General features: G+C 37.3%; 2 protein-coding genes across 3 annotated transcripts; both read left to right on the forward strand.

Moving 5' to 3' along the window:
* The first annotated feature begins 4018 nt into the window (after positions 1-4018).
* On the forward strand, positions 4019-10967 carry LOC112696700 (rho GTPase-activating protein 4). Its single transcript, XM_025749533.3, has 5 exons — positions 4019-7493; positions 8468-8588; positions 8821-8940; positions 9184-9414; positions 9950-10967. The coding sequence occupies exons 1-5, from the start codon at positions 7060-7062 to the stop codon at positions 10583-10585; spliced, it is 1542 nt and encodes a 513-aa protein (XP_025605318.1). The 5' UTR covers positions 4019-7059; the 3' UTR covers positions 10586-10967.
* A 227-nt stretch (positions 10968-11194) lies between these two features.
* LOC112696699 (signal recognition particle subunit SRP54, chloroplastic) lies at positions 11195-16663 on the forward strand. 2 transcript variants are annotated; one of them, XM_025749529.3, is made up of 15 exons: positions 11195-11735; positions 11855-11987; positions 12302-12369; positions 12456-12557; positions 12992-13144; positions 13251-13328; positions 13504-13629; positions 13738-13840; positions 14019-14119; positions 14490-14627; positions 14709-14852; positions 15065-15140; positions 15541-15626; positions 15755-15880; positions 16200-16663. In XM_025749529.3, exons 1-15 carry the CDS (start codon positions 11535-11537, stop codon positions 16641-16643), a joined length of 2079 nt encoding a protein of 692 aa, XP_025605314.1. In that variant the 5' UTR covers positions 11195-11534; the 3' UTR covers positions 16644-16663. The 2 variants fall into 2 exon arrangements, with proteins under 2 accessions (XP_025605314.1, XP_025605315.1); XM_025749530.2 differs by having other exon boundaries at positions 16205-16620.
* Positions 16664-16920: the final 257 nt, after the last annotated feature.

Raw genomic sequence — 16920 nt, forward strand, 5'->3', positions numbered from 1 at the left:
CCTAATCTAAGCAACAAAATAAACCTTTAGTTGTTCAAACTCGAACAATCCCCGGCAACGGCGCCAAAAACTTGGTGCACGAAATTGCAATCACACTTTTGCAATCCGCACAACTAACCAGCAAGTGCACTGGGTCGTCCAAGTAATACCTTACGTGAATAAGGGTCGATCCCACAGAGATTGTTGATTTGAAGCAAGCTAAGTTTATTTTATTATTCTTAGTCAGGAGATCAATTATAATTATCAGTTTGAATTATTAAAAAAATAGAAGAGCGTGAAATAATTACTTGTTGTGCAACAATGGAGAATATGTTGGAGTTTTGGAGATGCTTTGTCTTCTGAATTCCTGTAATGTAATATTCAACTCATGCAAAAGTGCAAAGTTCCTTCCATGGCAAGCTCTATGTAGGGTGTCACCGTTGTCAATGGCTACTTCCCATCCTCTCAGTGAAAATGGTCCAAATACTCTGTCACAGCACGGCTAATCAGCTGTTGGTTCTCGATCATGTCGGAATAGAATCCATTGATTCTTTTGCGTTTGTCATCACGCCCAACACTCGTGAGTTTGAAGCTCGTCACAGTCATCCAATTCCAGAATCCTACTCGGAATACCACAGAGAAGGTTTAGACTTTCCGGATTCTCATGAATGTCGCCATCAATTCTAGCTTATACCACGAAGATTCTGATTAAGGAATCTAAGAGATACTCATTCAATCTGATATAGAATGGAGGTGGTTGTCAGACACACGTTCATGGATTGAGGAAGGTGATGAGTGTCACGGATCACCACCTTCTCTATAGTTAAGCGCGAATGAACATCTTAGATAGGAATACGCATGTTTGAATGGAAAAATATAAATAATTGCATTAATTCATCGAGACGCTGCAGAGCTCCTCACCCCCCAACAATGGAGTTTAGAGACTCATGCCGTCAAAGAGTATAAATTCAGATCTAAAAATGTCATGAGATACAAAATAAGTCTCTAAAAGTTGTTTAAATACTAAACTAGTAACCTAGGTTTACGGAAATTGAGTAGACTAAGATAATTGGTGCAGAAATTCACTTCTGGGGCCCACTTGGTGTGTGCTGGGCTGAGACTTAAGCTTCTCACGTGCCTGGGATGTTTCTGGAGTTGAACGCCAGGTTGTAACGTGTTTTTGGCATTGAACTCCAACTTGTAACCTGTTTCTGACGCTGGACGCCAGACTGCAATATGAAACGGGCATTGAACGTCAGTTTACGTCATCTATCTTCACGCAAAGTATGAACTATTATATATTGCTGGATGTCTACTTTCCAACCCAATTGAGAGCGTGACAATTGGACTCCTGTAGCTCCAAAAAATCCATTCCGAGTGCAGGGAGGTCAGAATCTAACAGCATCAGTAGTCCTTTTTCAGCCTATATCAGATTTTTGCTCAGCTCCCTCAATTTCAGCCAGAAAATACCTGAAATCACAGAAAAATACACAAACTCATAGTAAAGTCCAGAAATATGATTTTTGCTTAAAAACTAATAAAATTCTATTAAAAACTAATTAAAACATGCTAAAATCTATATGAAATTACCCCCAAAAAGCGTATAAAATATCCGCTCATCAACAACCACAGAGTAAGAAACCGTCGTTACCAATTCATGAATCCAACCTATCCACGTAGAATCAAATCCCATCTTCTTCATGATAAACCACAAAAACTGCGACTCAACCCTGTCATATGCTTTACTCATGTCAAGTTTAAGGGCCATCTTATACTCTAAACCTCTCTTTTTCTGCTTGAGATAGTGCATACACTCATGTGCTATCAGGATATTATCTAAAATAAATCTCCCCTTTAAGAATGTGCTTTGATTAGGGCTAATAAGTTTATTCATACACTCTTGTAATCTATGAACCAGTATCTTAGAGATGATTTTGTAGAATACATAGGATAAACTAATGTGTCGTACTTGGGACATATTACAAGCATCAGAAATCTTAGGGATGAGGCAGATGTTAGTGTAGTTGAAACTCCTTAAAATGCGCCCTCCTCGAAAGAAACCTCTAACTGCTTTGAATACATCCTCACCTACAGTATCCCAGTAAAATTGGAAGAATTTAGCTATTATCTCATCTTCCTTTGGAGCACTCTGCTAGTGTACACTAAAGGTAGCTTTCTTTACTTCCTCAAAAGAGACCGAATGTTATAGTCTACGGTTCATGCTAGTTGTAATCTTAGGCTCAAAGTTTAAGAAAAAAGGCCCAGGATCCCCCTAATTGGTGAAAGTAAAGATGTCATTGAAATACTCTTCTGCCACCCCTACGATGGCTGCATTAAAAGTAGCCCACTCTCTATTCTCAGTCTTGAGTCTCCAAATCTTGTTCCTCCTAGATCTAGCCTTAAATTATCGATGGAAGAAGCTAGTGTTTCTATTTCCTTCTTTTAGCCATTTAATTATAGATTTATCCTTCCAATAGAGCTCTTCATTCAAGTAGGTCCTCTCTAATTTTTGCTCAAGTTCCATCATTTTAGGACCTCACATTAAACCTGATGCCCTAATTTCTTCTAGCTTCCCTGTAATTTTATCAATCTATTTTTAGAGTTTGAACGACTACTCCTCTGCCATATGACCAGCCGATGTCGAACGAGTTTAAGCTTTTGAGCTAGTTGAAACATGGGAGAATCTTTAATTTCTGTGTTCCAAACCTCACTAGTTCAAATTTGGATTGACTCCTCCTCACACCATCGGGTCTGAAATTTAAATCTTCTTTTTGAACGTTCAGTTTGTGGATTAGTGTAAAAAAGGAGAGGGGCATGGTCTGAACCTGTCTTGGACAATCTAAGAACTGTTGGATTAGGGAACAGTTGCAGCCATGTTTCTCCCACTAAGATTCTATCCAATCGTTCTTGAATTAATTCCCCTGCTTTCTGCCTATTACTCTAAGTGAAAGGTCTACCAATCATTCCTAAGTCAAGTAAAGCATTATCACCAATAAAATAATTAAAATCTGCTATAGAAGAATGTAATTTAACACTACCTTCACTTTTTTTCATATTGATCAATAATAGCATTAAAGTCTCCCAAAATATATGTTACCTTGTTGCTGCTGTAAGATTACTGACACCTCTTGAAATTGTGTTGAACGGATCTGTTCATGGCTGTTGAAATGAACACCAACGAGATTCCATTCCACATTAATGGATGTGTCTTTCATTAAAGCCACGATAAAAAAATCTGAACTATCAATTATTTGCACTACCACATAGTCCCTCCAAGCTAGTGCCAAGCCTCCGACGCTACCCACTGGATCAATAATCTTTCAGTTTGTAAAACCACATGACCTCAACTTCATTTCCACTTGTCGAGATTGGTTTTTAGTTTCGCATAGAAAAACCATCCCGGGAGAGTGGGATTGTGACATCTCTTTGAGATTGTGGATTGTCAGGGGTCTCTCCAAACCCCGACAATTCCACGTAATGAGCTTCATATCTCTTCGGGTGCCATTGAACGACTGGCACCCTCCACCCTCGTTTCAGCAATCATATCATCAACCATACAGATCTTCTTAGCCTCATTTTTATTTTTCTTCCCTTGATTTCTTCTTTTTATTCCTCCAAACAGCTTACTTGAATCAGTCACTTGTCTAGCAAGTTGTTTCCATTTAGAACTCCTGCTGATTATTCCTTCATTAGGTATGTTCTGTGGGCCAGATGTATCAGTGTTCATAGTACTAGTAATATCTTGTAGGACTAACGCCTCACTAGTCTTCTCAATTGACTGCCAAACCACTTTCGAAAAATTATCATCCTCCTTATTACCTCTAGGTGTCTCTATAGAGTTATTTTTTGTCCCTTTGACACTCAAGCTGGCAAAATTATCTATCAACCAGTTTGGGGTTGGCTTTTTTCTCGGTTAGAGAGTGCTTGAGTTTGAGTTATTGAAACTGGAGTTATCACCAGTACCTCCACATTCGATCCTCTTGCCCACTTGATATGCTTTGACCCACTCGCTAATATGATCTTGTTTAATAGCGCCCGCTGATGAATTCTCCAAGAATTTAGAACAGTGTTTGGAATCATGTCCTAAATGAGCACAGTAGGTACAGAAAATTCTAATCCTCTCGTATCGCAATCCAATTTCCAGCACCTTACCATTCAGTTTAGCCATACGAATGCTGTCTTTCACCCTTTTATCACCATCCAGCCAAACTTTGGTCTTGAGAATTTGAGATTCTCTTCCATGAACAGAGAAAAAATCAATGTCTATCACCTCTCCAATTTTTTTTCCAAGTCTTTTTTCAACCTGAATAGTTTTGAACTGCTCAAACAGACCCAGAATTGGATCCAGATTAGAAAACAAGTAATGCTTTTCTGGTTGTGTTCATCCGATTCAATCCATCTTCTCACATGCACGATATAATCCTTAAAGAGTCAAGGAGATCCTTTTTCAATTCTAAGAACTGATGCGTGAGCATCTTTCCTATCTTTTCCTAGTGAATTTGCATCTAATTTGTTGAGTTTGATAAAGAATTAATTATATTTTAGCAACAATGGATGCTATTTTGAGTTTTGTGCAATTTTATTTATTTTAGGTAGCATTCGACTGGATTTGCTGGAGTTTCTGCAACACAAGAATCAAAGGAGATGGCTGCGAGGAGCGACGCGCACGCGTGCTTGACGCGTGCGCGTGAATTGGAGGTATCCATGGCGACGCGTGCGCGTGACCAACGCGTACGCGTGATTTGAAGATTTGCTCAGCGATGCGTACGCGTGATCGACGCGTCCGCGTGACTCGCAGAAAAGACCATCGACGCGTACGCGTGACTGATGCGTACGTGTGACATGCGCCACGTGCAGAAAACGCAGAAACCGCTGGGGGTGATTTTTGGGCCCCATTTTAGCACCCAAGTTAGGCGCGGATCCAGTGAAGCAGAGTGGTCCCCATGTTATAAGATGCAGAGTAGTTAGTTAATTCTGATTTAAATTCAAATTGATTTTAAAATAGGAAAAGATATTATCTTAATTGAAAATACTAGATTTTAAATTAATTAGGATTAGTTATAAAAAGGGCAGACTTCTCTTCTATTAAGGACATTCCATTAGGGGGATTCCATTAGGGAATTCTATACAAATTTATATTCCGCATTCCATGAGCAACTAATCCTCCATTGTTAAGGTTAGTAGCTCTGTCTATTTGTATGGATTGATTTTATTGCTTTGTCTATTTTAATTAATGCATGTATTTATAATTTAAGAATTGTTTTCGCTCTTTATTTTATGAATTTGAGTGGAACGGAAGTATGACCCTCTTTCTAATTGAGTTCTTGTATAACTTGAAAAAGCTCTATACTTGAACAACTGCTTGAACACAAATTCTCCTAAATTTTAATTATTTGGATTTAACGGGATACATGACATATAATCTTTTTATTTTTGGGTAATTAGAGTTTTTGTGGCATATAAACTGGAATTTGATCATGCAGCTTCTAATTGGAATTAATTGACCAAGGAATTGGCAGTTAATAAATTTTAGAAGAGACTAGGAAGGTCTAAGGAATTAAATCTTGCATGATTAAAATAGTTAGTAAGAAAAATCAATTCAGAAAAATAGATAACTCCGAAGCCTTAACTGTTTCTCTCATATTTTATTTTCAATTTATTTACTTGCGTGCTTGCCTTCTGATATTTTCGAATTTAAACCTTTTGAATATCTCAAAACACTATTTTCTGTTTGTTTAACTAAGCCTATCAAACACTATTGTTGCTTAATCCATCAATCCTCGTGGGATCGACCCTTACTCACGTAAGGCATTACTTGGTACGACCCGATGCACTTGCCGGTTAGTTTGTGGGTTATAAAAAACCTCACCAAGAACGTCAAGATCATCCTCAAAGAAGAATTGGAATTGATTAGGACCTCTCTCAATCGATCGGAACCTTCCGGTTTACCCCATATCGCCCTTAGGGTATTGTGAATTGTGCCAATTGAAAACACCTTATCTCCAAAGAGCCTCTCCGAGAGACTCTTCATACAAGCCTCAAACCCTGAGAATAATCTTGCATCTCCAATACCACAATATTTTCCTCATCATCCTCACTACTTGGATCAATTTTAGAGTACCTCCATCCACCGAAATTTATATTAGATTGAGAATGCTAATTGAGGAGAAGTTGATTATAAAGTAACGAGCATTAGGAGTACAAATTGATGTGATCGAAGAAAAAGATAGAAATAGAAAAGTAAAAAAGAGGTAGAAAGATCAAAGTTCTAAACAGAACACTAATAACACCTTAACATAACACTATAAGAGAGTCTAATATATTAAATATATATATGGACTTATTTTATACTAAAAATACATTAAAATTAAATTTATTGAACAAAGAGTGGCTGATTTTTTTCTAATATGAAAAATATATTGGTGTTTTTGTTGAAAATGGAATTATTTAGTGTAATTATAGGTAGGTGAATTTTGCAGATAGAAAGTCAACAGGTGGAAGACGTATTGAATAACTTCAACAATATTATAATACATTTTAAATATCAATACCATCTCTATTTTCATATTAAAAATAATTTCTAATAAAGAGTTTGGATAAAATTATTTTTTATGTGAAAAACCCTAAAAAGTTAACCCCCCTCCCAAAATACCGTACAAAAATAGTAAAATACATACCTTCTCTCTTGCAAACCGGACTCATACTCCATCGTCATCATAATCATAATCATCATCTTCAGTATAATCCCAACCAACAACCAATCTCTTTCTGTCTCATATGCTATGATTCTTCCTTCTATAACTCTCTCTCTCGATGTACAGTGATTAATGATAGTCCCATCTCACCTTCCAGAAGCCCTTTTCTTGAATCAAACTCTACTCCACCACCACCACCACCGCCAATTTCTATTCTTTCTTTAATCTAATGTCCAAAAATATTTGCTTTTCGTTAGGAAATAGAACAACAATAAACATATATTAAAAGTGGGGTTTTGTTTTGAGAGAGAGAGAGAGAGAGAGAGAGAGAGAGAGAGAGATAGGAACCCCTGAAATCAATTTTTCAATCAATTAGTTCCCAAAAATGACGGAAGTGCTGCAATCCCCATCTCAGTTACCTTCACCTTCAAGCTGTTCGAGCAATAGTCCCTGTGGTGGGTCGCACCAAACTGCCCTTATTAACAGCCCCAACAACACAGTGGAAATTGAAGGTGTAGTGCTTCAGTCCCAATTGGATTTGGCAGAAGAAGAAGAAGAGGGAGAATGTGAAAAGACAGAAAAGGACAGAGAAAGAGATCAGCTTTCTATTTTGACTCTCTTGATTGAAACTTTCAGGAAATCTTTGATAGGTTGCAGTGCTAGCAGCAGCGCTGGAGACCTTTCTTCTTCTTCAATGGAGATTGGGTGGCCTTCTAATGTGAGACACGTGGCACATGTAACCTTTGATCGGTTCCATGGCTTTCTTGGTTTGCCTGTTGAATTCGAACCTGAGGTTCCCAGAAGGCCTCCAAGTGCAAGGTCAGTTTCATGCTTTCGTTCTAAATCTCAATCACAATTATTGGATATGTTCATTCATTACTTGCCATAAATTTCTTTTTCCTCTTTTATCTTTGTGCGTGTCTTTTATTTGTGTTACTATCATATTATTTTCCCTTTTATTGCTCATCTGGTTCCATTCAAGTTCATGCAATTGGTAAAAAAAAAAAGGTCTTTTCTTGGATAACATTCCTTTTTAGAATCCACACATGATTCTTAATAAATCTCAAATTAGTTCCTTATTTTAGATATGAAGTTAATATATTATGTTGATTACATTACTAGTTGCACAATTGTGGTGGTTCTTAAGTCATTGTAGATTTGGAACCCTTCTTTTCCTTCTTCCAAATCGGTTGTTGTTCTGTCCATGTTGAACTTGAAGTTGAATATAGAAATAGGGCGTACAATTGAAGGATCTCTATAACTCATGGTTCTGAATTTTCAGTAAATGGATCGACTTCCATGCTTATGCTGAGTCATGTTATCCACTCCCCTTCTATGCTCTAAAAGCCAACCTACTGGTAGAATGATATTTGCCACCTTGCCAATTATCAAATTTACAAGTGAACAATGGCAACAACAGTGTTGAATTGTAATATAAGGTGCCTTAATTTGCTAGCATGAATCATGCCAATGGTAACCAGTGATGGGAGAAAAATGAGCAGCAGGGAAAAATTGTTGATCTAGGGTGATTTCTTCTCTGAAAATCTGGGGTGCCTCACACTGCCACGGGTTTAGTTTATCGTCATAAAACAATCGATTATCTTTTGCATCTGAGATGGTGCACAATAATATTACAATTATACATACCTTTTGCCCCTAGTTCAGCCTATCTATTTGTTGATCTAGTTTTGATGATGTTCACGTATCTCCTCTACCATATTAGATGTCTGATAGATTCATTCTGAATTATATCTTCTTGTATAATTTTGATATATTTTATTTGTTTTCTACAGTGCAAATGTTTTTGGGGTTTCAACAGAATCTATGCAGCTTTCTTTTGATGCCAGAGGAAATAGTGTACCTACGATTCTGCTTTTGATGCAAAGACATTTGTACGCACAAGGAGGTCTGCAGGTAATTTTTTAGATCCTATATGTTCTTCCCTTCTCAGTTTGTTCATGGGAATCTAAATGTGATTCAGATTTCAAATAACATTACTTGCTTGAACAAAAAATGTGATGTTGTGGATGAACAATCTGTAGTCCCCCTACCCCTGCAGGCATCTGTTTTTTTTCCAGAAACATTTTGCTTGATTTGCTATTTAATTTCAATCTACTTGGAGTTAAAATTTTAAGTGTACATCCAGGCTGAAGGGATCTTCAGAATTAATGCTGAAAATGGTCAAGAGGAGTCAGTGAGGGAACAATTAAACAGAGGAGTTGTACCAGAAGGCATTGACGTGCATTGTCTGGCAGGTCTTATAAAGGTATTAGTACGATTCAATATTTGCTTCCTTTTTTTTCACCATTCAGCACTACTTTTTGTTTCAAATATTTAGAGATTCATCTGAAATCAGGCTCTTGGATGTCAGTTCTGTTCAAACGTTCTATTTGGAAGTTATCTTGGTGATAATCAATGCATTTATGCCAATTGTTTTCCATTTATCTACTTTGGAGTGGAATGGTGGATACATTAACGAAACCACTAACTAATCAATGCTCCTTTGCAGGCTTGGTTCAGAGAACTGCCCACTGGGGTATTAGACCCACTTTCGCCAGAGCAGGTGATGCAGTCTCAGTCAGAGGAAGAATGTTCTCAGCTTGTGAGGCTACTTCCACCGACAGAAGCTGCTTTGCTAGATTGGGCAATAAACCTAATGGCTGACGTTGCTCAACTGGAACATCTGAACAAAATGAACGCACGCAATGTTGCAATGGTTTTTGCACCAAATATGACTCACGTAAGTTTTTGTTAAAAAGTTCCTACCCTCCAGTTTTTTTGCTTGAAATATTGAATGCTTGCCAACTTCACCTTTTGTTTTGCATTTCTCTCCTTTCTTCCATGTGGTTTGTTATCTGTCTTCTATGGAAGTAACCAGTGTTATGTAGTTGAAACTTTAAAATAGCGAACATAATCATCCTAAGCACAGCCCTTTAGATGATTAGTGTTTCCTAGGGCTGACATACTGTGTTCAAACTTGAAAAGTGTATTTTAAGTTAGTAAAATTGTAATTTTCTTTATATATAGCACTTCGTACAAAAATGTATAGCATCAGTCAAAGAATCCGGTTGATCTATTCTACCATAACCGCTTTTCTGATTGGCTATCGTATGTTGTCTGCATATTACTCTCTTGGGTGCAGCATTTTCCCGAGCCCTATGCGGATGTTTGTGCATCTGGCTTTCCTTGTTTGCAGTATGATATGTAAAACTATAGTACTAGTCTGAGTTTATGAATTTGATGCTAGAATTACATTTCTGCATTGTCTATTTCAGATGGCAGATCCTTTGACTGCTTTGATGTATGCAGTACAAGTCATGAATTTCCTCAAGACACTTGTCGTGAAGACACTGAGAGATAGAGAGGAGTCTATGGTAAATTCCAATCCTGTTTCCAACCTAAATTCTTTTGATGACGATGGGCACCACAGCACTTCACAACTGATCCTAAAAGATGACAGTGAAAGTGAAAAGGATTGTAATGAAGAGGATAAAGAATTTGTTACTGAAGAACCTTCTCAACAAAGCCCTAGTCATGGTACAGAAGACAGCTGTGAAACTGAAAGTGGATCCAAAATTTTAGACAGCTGTGAAACTGAAGGCGGATCCAAAATTTTGACGACATCCACTGAAAATTTCATTTCTAGAGAAAATAGGTTGCTAGTTGATACTTGTCCGTGCAATCTCGTCTCGCAGCTTTGTTCTATGGCAATCGGACTTCAGGACTCTAACAACCTTGCTTCTGCTGAGTGTAAGGAGGATCAATCAAATATCTGCAAGAGCAAAAGCCTTCAACTGAATACTTCTAAGTTGATTGACCTTCCAGCAGCAGGATCCACAGAGAAGAACCTTGGAACCTCAATTATTGGCCGTATAAATTCAAGAACGGAGTTGGCCGAAGCTTGGCGTTGAGCCATTGAATGCCATTTGATTTTCTTGATTTGCTGCCTGTGGAACAGATAGCAGAAGATAAATAGTACTCCCAAGGATAATTGAGAGCATTCGCATTGTTGGAGTACTCACATAAATTCCTTCGGTGAAGAGATTAGAGGGTGGATGGGATAACCACTTGTAAAGAGGTCTGTGTGTGTTTTTCTACGTTTGGAACTGTAGTGTTTTTCCTGTTATTGTTTTTGGGTGAGGTTCTTAGCCATGTTTGTTCATTCTATTTCATTAACCAAGCAGAGTTCTAACACACTATTTTTTCTCTCCTCTCTCAAGTATAGAGTTTAACGAATTCTGAATTGCTACATGCTCCTCATTTGGACCAATTCATTACTATTGATCACTAAAAGACTGCATGTTCTTACTTTGGAGCCATGCTTATCCTCTTAGGATAATGATACTATTACCTGACAATCTTGAAATATTGGGATAAAAACGTTGGGTAAGAATGTAAACGAGATTACGAGAATAAGGAGCCAAAAAATCATAATCAACGAATGCAGCCAATTGCATCGTAAAAATAAGTGTCACAATGTAGAATTCATTTAAGCAAGAATTTTCCCAAATCTGATTGGTGTGTATCTTCAAACGTTTCTCTTCACAAGATAAATAGATAGTGATCGCGATTTCATAATAAGAATATGTAATGGAGATATAAAAAACTATTTGGAATAATAATAGTGCCCCATATTCTCAAATATATTAGAAAAATAGGGATTTCATTCCCAGAGTGATAAGGTCATCTCGTGCATGGCACGGGAGTTGAACTAAGCCAAGAAGTAAGAAAAGAAACCACGTAGAGAGAGAATGAAGAAAAAGATCGTTGTGGATAAACAAGATAGAGAGAGAAATAGCAACTAGCACTAGCAGGCACCAGGTTGAGCCTCTCAGCTTCTGCCTTCTGCAGTGAACAAACATGGAGGCAGTACACTTGTCTGCTGTTGCCTCCTGCCATTTCTCCACTTCTTCCTTCTCTCACAACCGAACCTTGTACACTTCTTCTTCTTCTTCTTCTTCTTCTTCTTCTTCTTCTTCTGTCAAACCAAATACGCTATGCTCTCCTTGGATTGGTTCAACCACACCCACTACTTCCTTTTCCACCCGAAACTTGTTCACGGTAAGTTCCAGAAACAGCAATTAATCTCCGAGTATTTCGAAGCAAGTTTGAAACTTTCATAGCATTCAGCTAAAAGAGAATTCGCTTGTGATTGATTTGGCCAAATGGGTCACTTGCAGAATGAGATATGGAGTTGGGTGAACTCCAAAAGCGTTACTGTGAGAAGGGACATGCGCGGAGTGGTGAGGGCTGAGATGTTTGGGCAATTGACCAGTGGCCTTGAGGCTGCGTGGAGCAAACTCAAAGGGGAAGGTTGGTTCTCACTTTCCATTTTTGTTTCTCAAGGGTTATTAGATATTCGTTGCTTGCATACTATGTTGCACATACAAAATACGATAGCGGAAAATTTTATGGAAAAAAATGGTCACAAAGTTAAGTAGTTTAGGTAGAGCAATATTTTATGTAGATACCCATACCATACCATATAGATGAGCAAAAACAAAGTATTTGTTTATCATAGTTCACATGTTATTTAGGGCCCCACAACGGTTTGTGGAGTGTTTAATGAGTTAATCAATTGTGTTATGGATTTCGTTCATTGGGGTGTGTTTGGTTGTGGTGTGCAGAGGTTTTAACAAAAGAGAATATTGTGGAGCCTATGCGTGATATCAGGAGAGCTCTTTTGGAAGCAGATGTAAGATGCTTTTGAGAGTTTGGTACTTTACATGATCCTTTGTGCAAATGGTGTTTATTAGGTAAGGTGAGTTTTGTTGTTGGCAGGTTAGTCTTCCTGTTGTAAGAAGGTTTGTGCAAGCTGTCACAGATCAGGCTGTGGGTGTTGGCCTCATTCGAGGAGTGAGACCAGATCAGCAATTGGTTAAGGTAAAATTATTTATTTATGATTGGAAACTCGTGCCAAGAGAAAGTCTAGGATTACTAGCAATTTTTCAAAGTTTAAATCACCGTGTTACACACATTCAAATTCAGTAGTCTAAAAGTTGTTTTCAAATTCAACTACTTCTACATAAAATTATATGTCAAAATGCATTTGAAATTCGCGGCAAAGAATAAGTCATATGAGCAATTCACCAGTGCTAGTAGATTGTGTGGACAAAGCACCACATAGGAATTTCTGGTGTTCTTCTTAAGTTCTGTGTATAGTTCACATGTAGGGAAGCTAAGAGAACTCTTTTGGACAAGATATTTATATAATAATCTCATTTTAACGGTACTATAGAAATTAACGATGCATCTATATTTTGAGTACTGAAATTCTATACAGGTACGAAGTTGGTGTTGATCATTGGGTTTTGCAGATTGTACACGATGAACTAGTAAAACTGATGGGTGGAGAGGTCTGTGAACTGGTTTTTTCCAAATCAGGGCCCACTGTCATTTTGTTGGCCGGACTCCAGGGAGTTGGGAAAACAACTGTTTGTGCAAAGTTGGCCAACTATCTCAAGAAACAGGTGAATTTGCAATCTCGCTCCTACTACTTATTATTCTCTTTTCTGGTAGCTATTAGTTCCTTGCGTTATTGAAGCATCCTTTATTAACACGAGCACCTATTCTCAGGGGAAGAGTTGCATGCTAGTTGCTGGTGATGTTTACAGACCTGCTGCTATTGATCAACTGTCTATTTTGGGCAAACAGGTACTGGAATTTCATCTCCTCAAAGTCGACAAGTTGTAATCTCGAAAGAAACGCTAGCAATTTCGTTTTAAATTTTCTGTGTGCTGTCTTTGCCAATGCTTGGTGGTTTGATTGTAGTGTAACTCTCAATTTTGTATCTATTCACATTTTTGTAATTAGTTTTAGCTTGTTTCAGGTGGATGTTCCTGTCTACACAGCAGGTACTGATGTTAAACCTTCAGAAATTGCTAAACAAGGTTTGGCAGATGCAAAGAAAAAGAAAATGGATGTGGTTATTGTTGACACTGCTGGCAGGCTGCAGGTAAATCCTTTCTAGGACTGGTAACGTCAAAATAATTATTTCATGGTTCAGTTAATAATTGGAAGAATTATGTTACATTGATCAGGATTGTTATTTCTTATTAAACAGATAGACAAAACAATGATGGACGAGTTAAAAGAAGTGAAACAGGCACTGAATCCAACAGAGGTTTTGCTAGTTGTGGATGCCATGACAGGACAAGAAGCAGCAGGTAGAGAAGTGAATTTTTAATTTTCAGATAATATGAAATATGGTTTACTTTATATAAAATAAAATGAAAATAACACATTGATTAATTGATTCTAAATTTGTGGCTGTCACGTGTTAATGATCTTTTTCTTTGGTTTTGGAATACTGTTTTACCTGACTATGAGATTTTCTGTGAACAGCTTTGGTGACTACTTTCAATCTTGAGATTGGAATAACAGGTGCAATCTTGACAAAGCTAGATGGTGATTCAAGAGGTGGAGCAGCCTTGAGTGTCAAAGAGGTTTTCTTGCATTGGACTTAGCTTTTAGAAAGTGTTTTATTATTTATTAAATAAATATAATCGATACCAATAACTTCTGGTATTAAAAGAAAAGGACACATGGTTTATTGGAATTGAAATGTATGATTCATCTTTAGGGTACGTTGTGAGTCAAGGTCTTGCTGAAGCAAGGAAAGGAAGGGTTTGAAAAGTAACTTGAGCCCATTTTACTCTTCAATCCCTTTCCATACCCCCCTTTCACTCCAAAACTTGAACTGATAAATATTCCCACAGATAGTGTATCTGGATTTCTAAAGTGATTAACATAGTCCACCATGTTTAAGTCATGTCCTCTTGTGTTTTGCTTGATTGGATAGTTCAATGATGGCAGGTATCTGGTAAGCCAATCAAGCTGGTAGGACGAGGGGAACGCATTGAGGATCTTGAACCTTTCTACCCTGATCGAATGGCAGGACGCATATTAGGAATGGGAGATGTCCTTTCATTTGTAGAGAAGGCACAAGAAGTTGTAAGTCTCAACTATGTTACTAGATTGTTATTGTCACATAATGAACTTAAAATATTGAGCTATTAACCACATTCATTATAGATGCAACAAGAAGATGCTGAAGAACTGCAAAAGAAGATTATGAGTGCAAAGTTTGACTTTAATGATTTTCTAAAGCAAACCCGTGCTGTTGCAAAAATGGGTTCTGTGTCCCGTGTCATTGGAATGATTCCTGGTATGGGGAAGGTATGAAATCCTTAACATTAGATTTCCTGGATATTTATCATTATTCATTTCATTTTGTGTTGTCCTAATGTCCAATAATAGCAAATTAGCAATTGGCAACCTTTAAGTTTATATTGAGCATCGCTAGTTGTTGCTACTATCCTTCTATGCAAGTATTTAACATTTCGAATAGATATAGTAAAACTCATGTAATCTCATTTGCAAGCATACAGGCTACGCCTGCTCAAATTCGAGAGGCAGAGAAGAATTTGAAGGTCATGGAAGCAATGATAGAAGCAATGACGCCGGGTAAGAACCTTCGACAGCTCAGTAGTTAGAGTCTATATTTTTCATTTAGATTTTAGCTAGAATAAAATTCTTGGTTTTAACAATTAGTGCTTCAATAGTTATAGTTTTCTCCCCCCTTGTATTTTGCTGCTGCTGCTTATGATTACTTAAGGGTAAGTGTGTCATCAATGGCAAATGCTTGATTCCCATAGTCAGATAAAGTTCTTAAGAAATAAAATTGAAAGGACTATTTGAACAAGATAATGATGTCAAACACTGTTAACTGTTTTGCTATCACAATAATAATGTTAAATTTTTGCACTGTCCCATCGACGATTGTTGCTTTTTGCCAAAGTCCTTGCAGTTCTTTGAATTTGGATTAAGTGATTTTGTTAAACCAGCCCTTTATTTTTATTTCCAGAGGAGAGGGAAAAGCCAGAACTATTGGCCGAATCACCGGTCAGGAGGAAAAGAGTTGCTCAGGATTCAGGGAAAACAGAGCAGCAGGTATGTAGAATAATTTTCTGTAAGAATTTAATTTATATTCTCGAAATATCCTTCAAAGTAGCTGTTTCTCTAACTGTCCTATATTTTGGTATTTCCAAACTTTGTGGACTGCACTACAATAATGTCAGGTAAGCCAACTTGTAGCTCAACTGTTCCAAATGCGTGTTCGCATGAAGAATCTGATGGGTGTAATGCAAGGTGGATCAATTCCAACACTTAGTAATCTTGAGGAAGCACTGAAAACAGAGGAAAAGGTGATTTTATTTTATGTGCAAACAATTTTTAACAATTTCCAAGGGAATTTTTTATAGGTGCCTCCTATGGTACCTATGTTATGGTAGTTATGGTGTCTTAAAAAGTATTACCAAAATTAAAGTAACACTTTTTTACTATTTAACAACGCTTTTTAATTTTAAAAAAGCGGTTACTATAATGTAAAAAAAGTGACTTTAATTTTAACAACACTTGTATAACCATTATAGTCACCATAACCATAGGAACTGAGCACGGTAGACTCCACCTTTTTTAAGGGGAAAAACTGAGCATGCTTTGTGGTTTCTGCATTGTACCCAGTTCAGGTTCCACCTGGTACTGCAAGGAGGAAGAAGAGATCGGAATCAAGGAAACAATTTGTGGAATCAGCAAGGCCAGCGCCTCGTGGTTTCGGGAGCAAAAACTGAACCTTCTAGAGGTGATCAGGGGAGATTGGATAAGAGACCGTCGGCGATGAACTTGTTTGATGTAGCTTTTTTCGCCCGAGACAATTATGTTCCCCAAATTATTAGATCAATTCATATAGCAATGAAGTTTGTTCAGGACCAAGAGTTTGATTTAACTCGGGAAGAAATGAGTAATATATTCGGACGTGCAAATATAAGATATAGGGGTATCATTCTTGTACAAACTCAACTTAGCCATGTTATTATTCTTGTAATCTGCGTTTCACATTATTCTATCTTTTTCGAGCTGAAAATATACAAACATTTAACATTTATTCGAACTTTCCAATTTCCATAAAGGAAAATTAGCATGTAAAACTCCTTGGATTATCACCTATTCAAATAGGTACAGTTTTTTAATTTATTTTTCTTTTTCTTTTGGGTATATTAAAGAAAATGTTTAGCATGGTCTAAACAAGCATATCGGTAAAATATGAGAACAGGAATAAGCCACCAGATTAGTTAGGACTTAGGACCCATAAAACACTAACAAACTCGGCATTTGGAACACTGGCACGTGTCAATTAATTTCCAGCAAAACTTCGACATTGAATTGGCCAGGAAAACTTGATCAT

This window comes from Arachis hypogaea, chromosome 6, assembly GCF_003086295.3.
Source record: "Arachis hypogaea cultivar Tifrunner chromosome 6, arahy.Tifrunner.gnm2.J5K5, whole genome shotgun sequence".
Classification (NCBI taxonomy): domain Eukaryota; kingdom Viridiplantae; phylum Streptophyta; class Magnoliopsida; order Fabales; family Fabaceae; genus Arachis; species Arachis hypogaea.

Excerpts from the sequence above, each read along its gene's own strand:
- LOC112696699 (XM_025749529.3), top strand. The coding sequence starts at position 11,535 with ATGGAGGCAGTACACTTGTCTGCTGTTGCCTCCTGCCATTTCTCCACT. Across the intron at positions 12,558-12,991 it reads CAGATCAGCAATTGGTTAAG|ATTGTACACGATGAACTAGT; the intron begins GTAAAATTATTT and ends TGGGTTTTGCAG. Across the intron at positions 15,627-15,754 it reads CAGGGAAAACAGAGCAGCAG|GTAAGCCAACTTGTAGCTCA; the intron begins GTATGTAGAATA and ends CAATAATGTCAG.
- LOC112696700 (XM_025749533.3), top strand. The coding sequence starts at position 7,060 with ATGACGGAAGTGCTGCAATCCCCATCTCAGTTACCTTCACCTTCAAGC. Across the intron at positions 8,589-8,820 it reads ACGCACAAGGAGGTCTGCAG|GCTGAAGGGATCTTCAGAAT; the intron begins GTAATTTTTTAG and ends GTGTACATCCAG. Across the intron at positions 9,415-9,949 it reads TTGCACCAAATATGACTCAC|ATGGCAGATCCTTTGACTGC; the intron begins GTAAGTTTTTGT and ends TGTCTATTTCAG.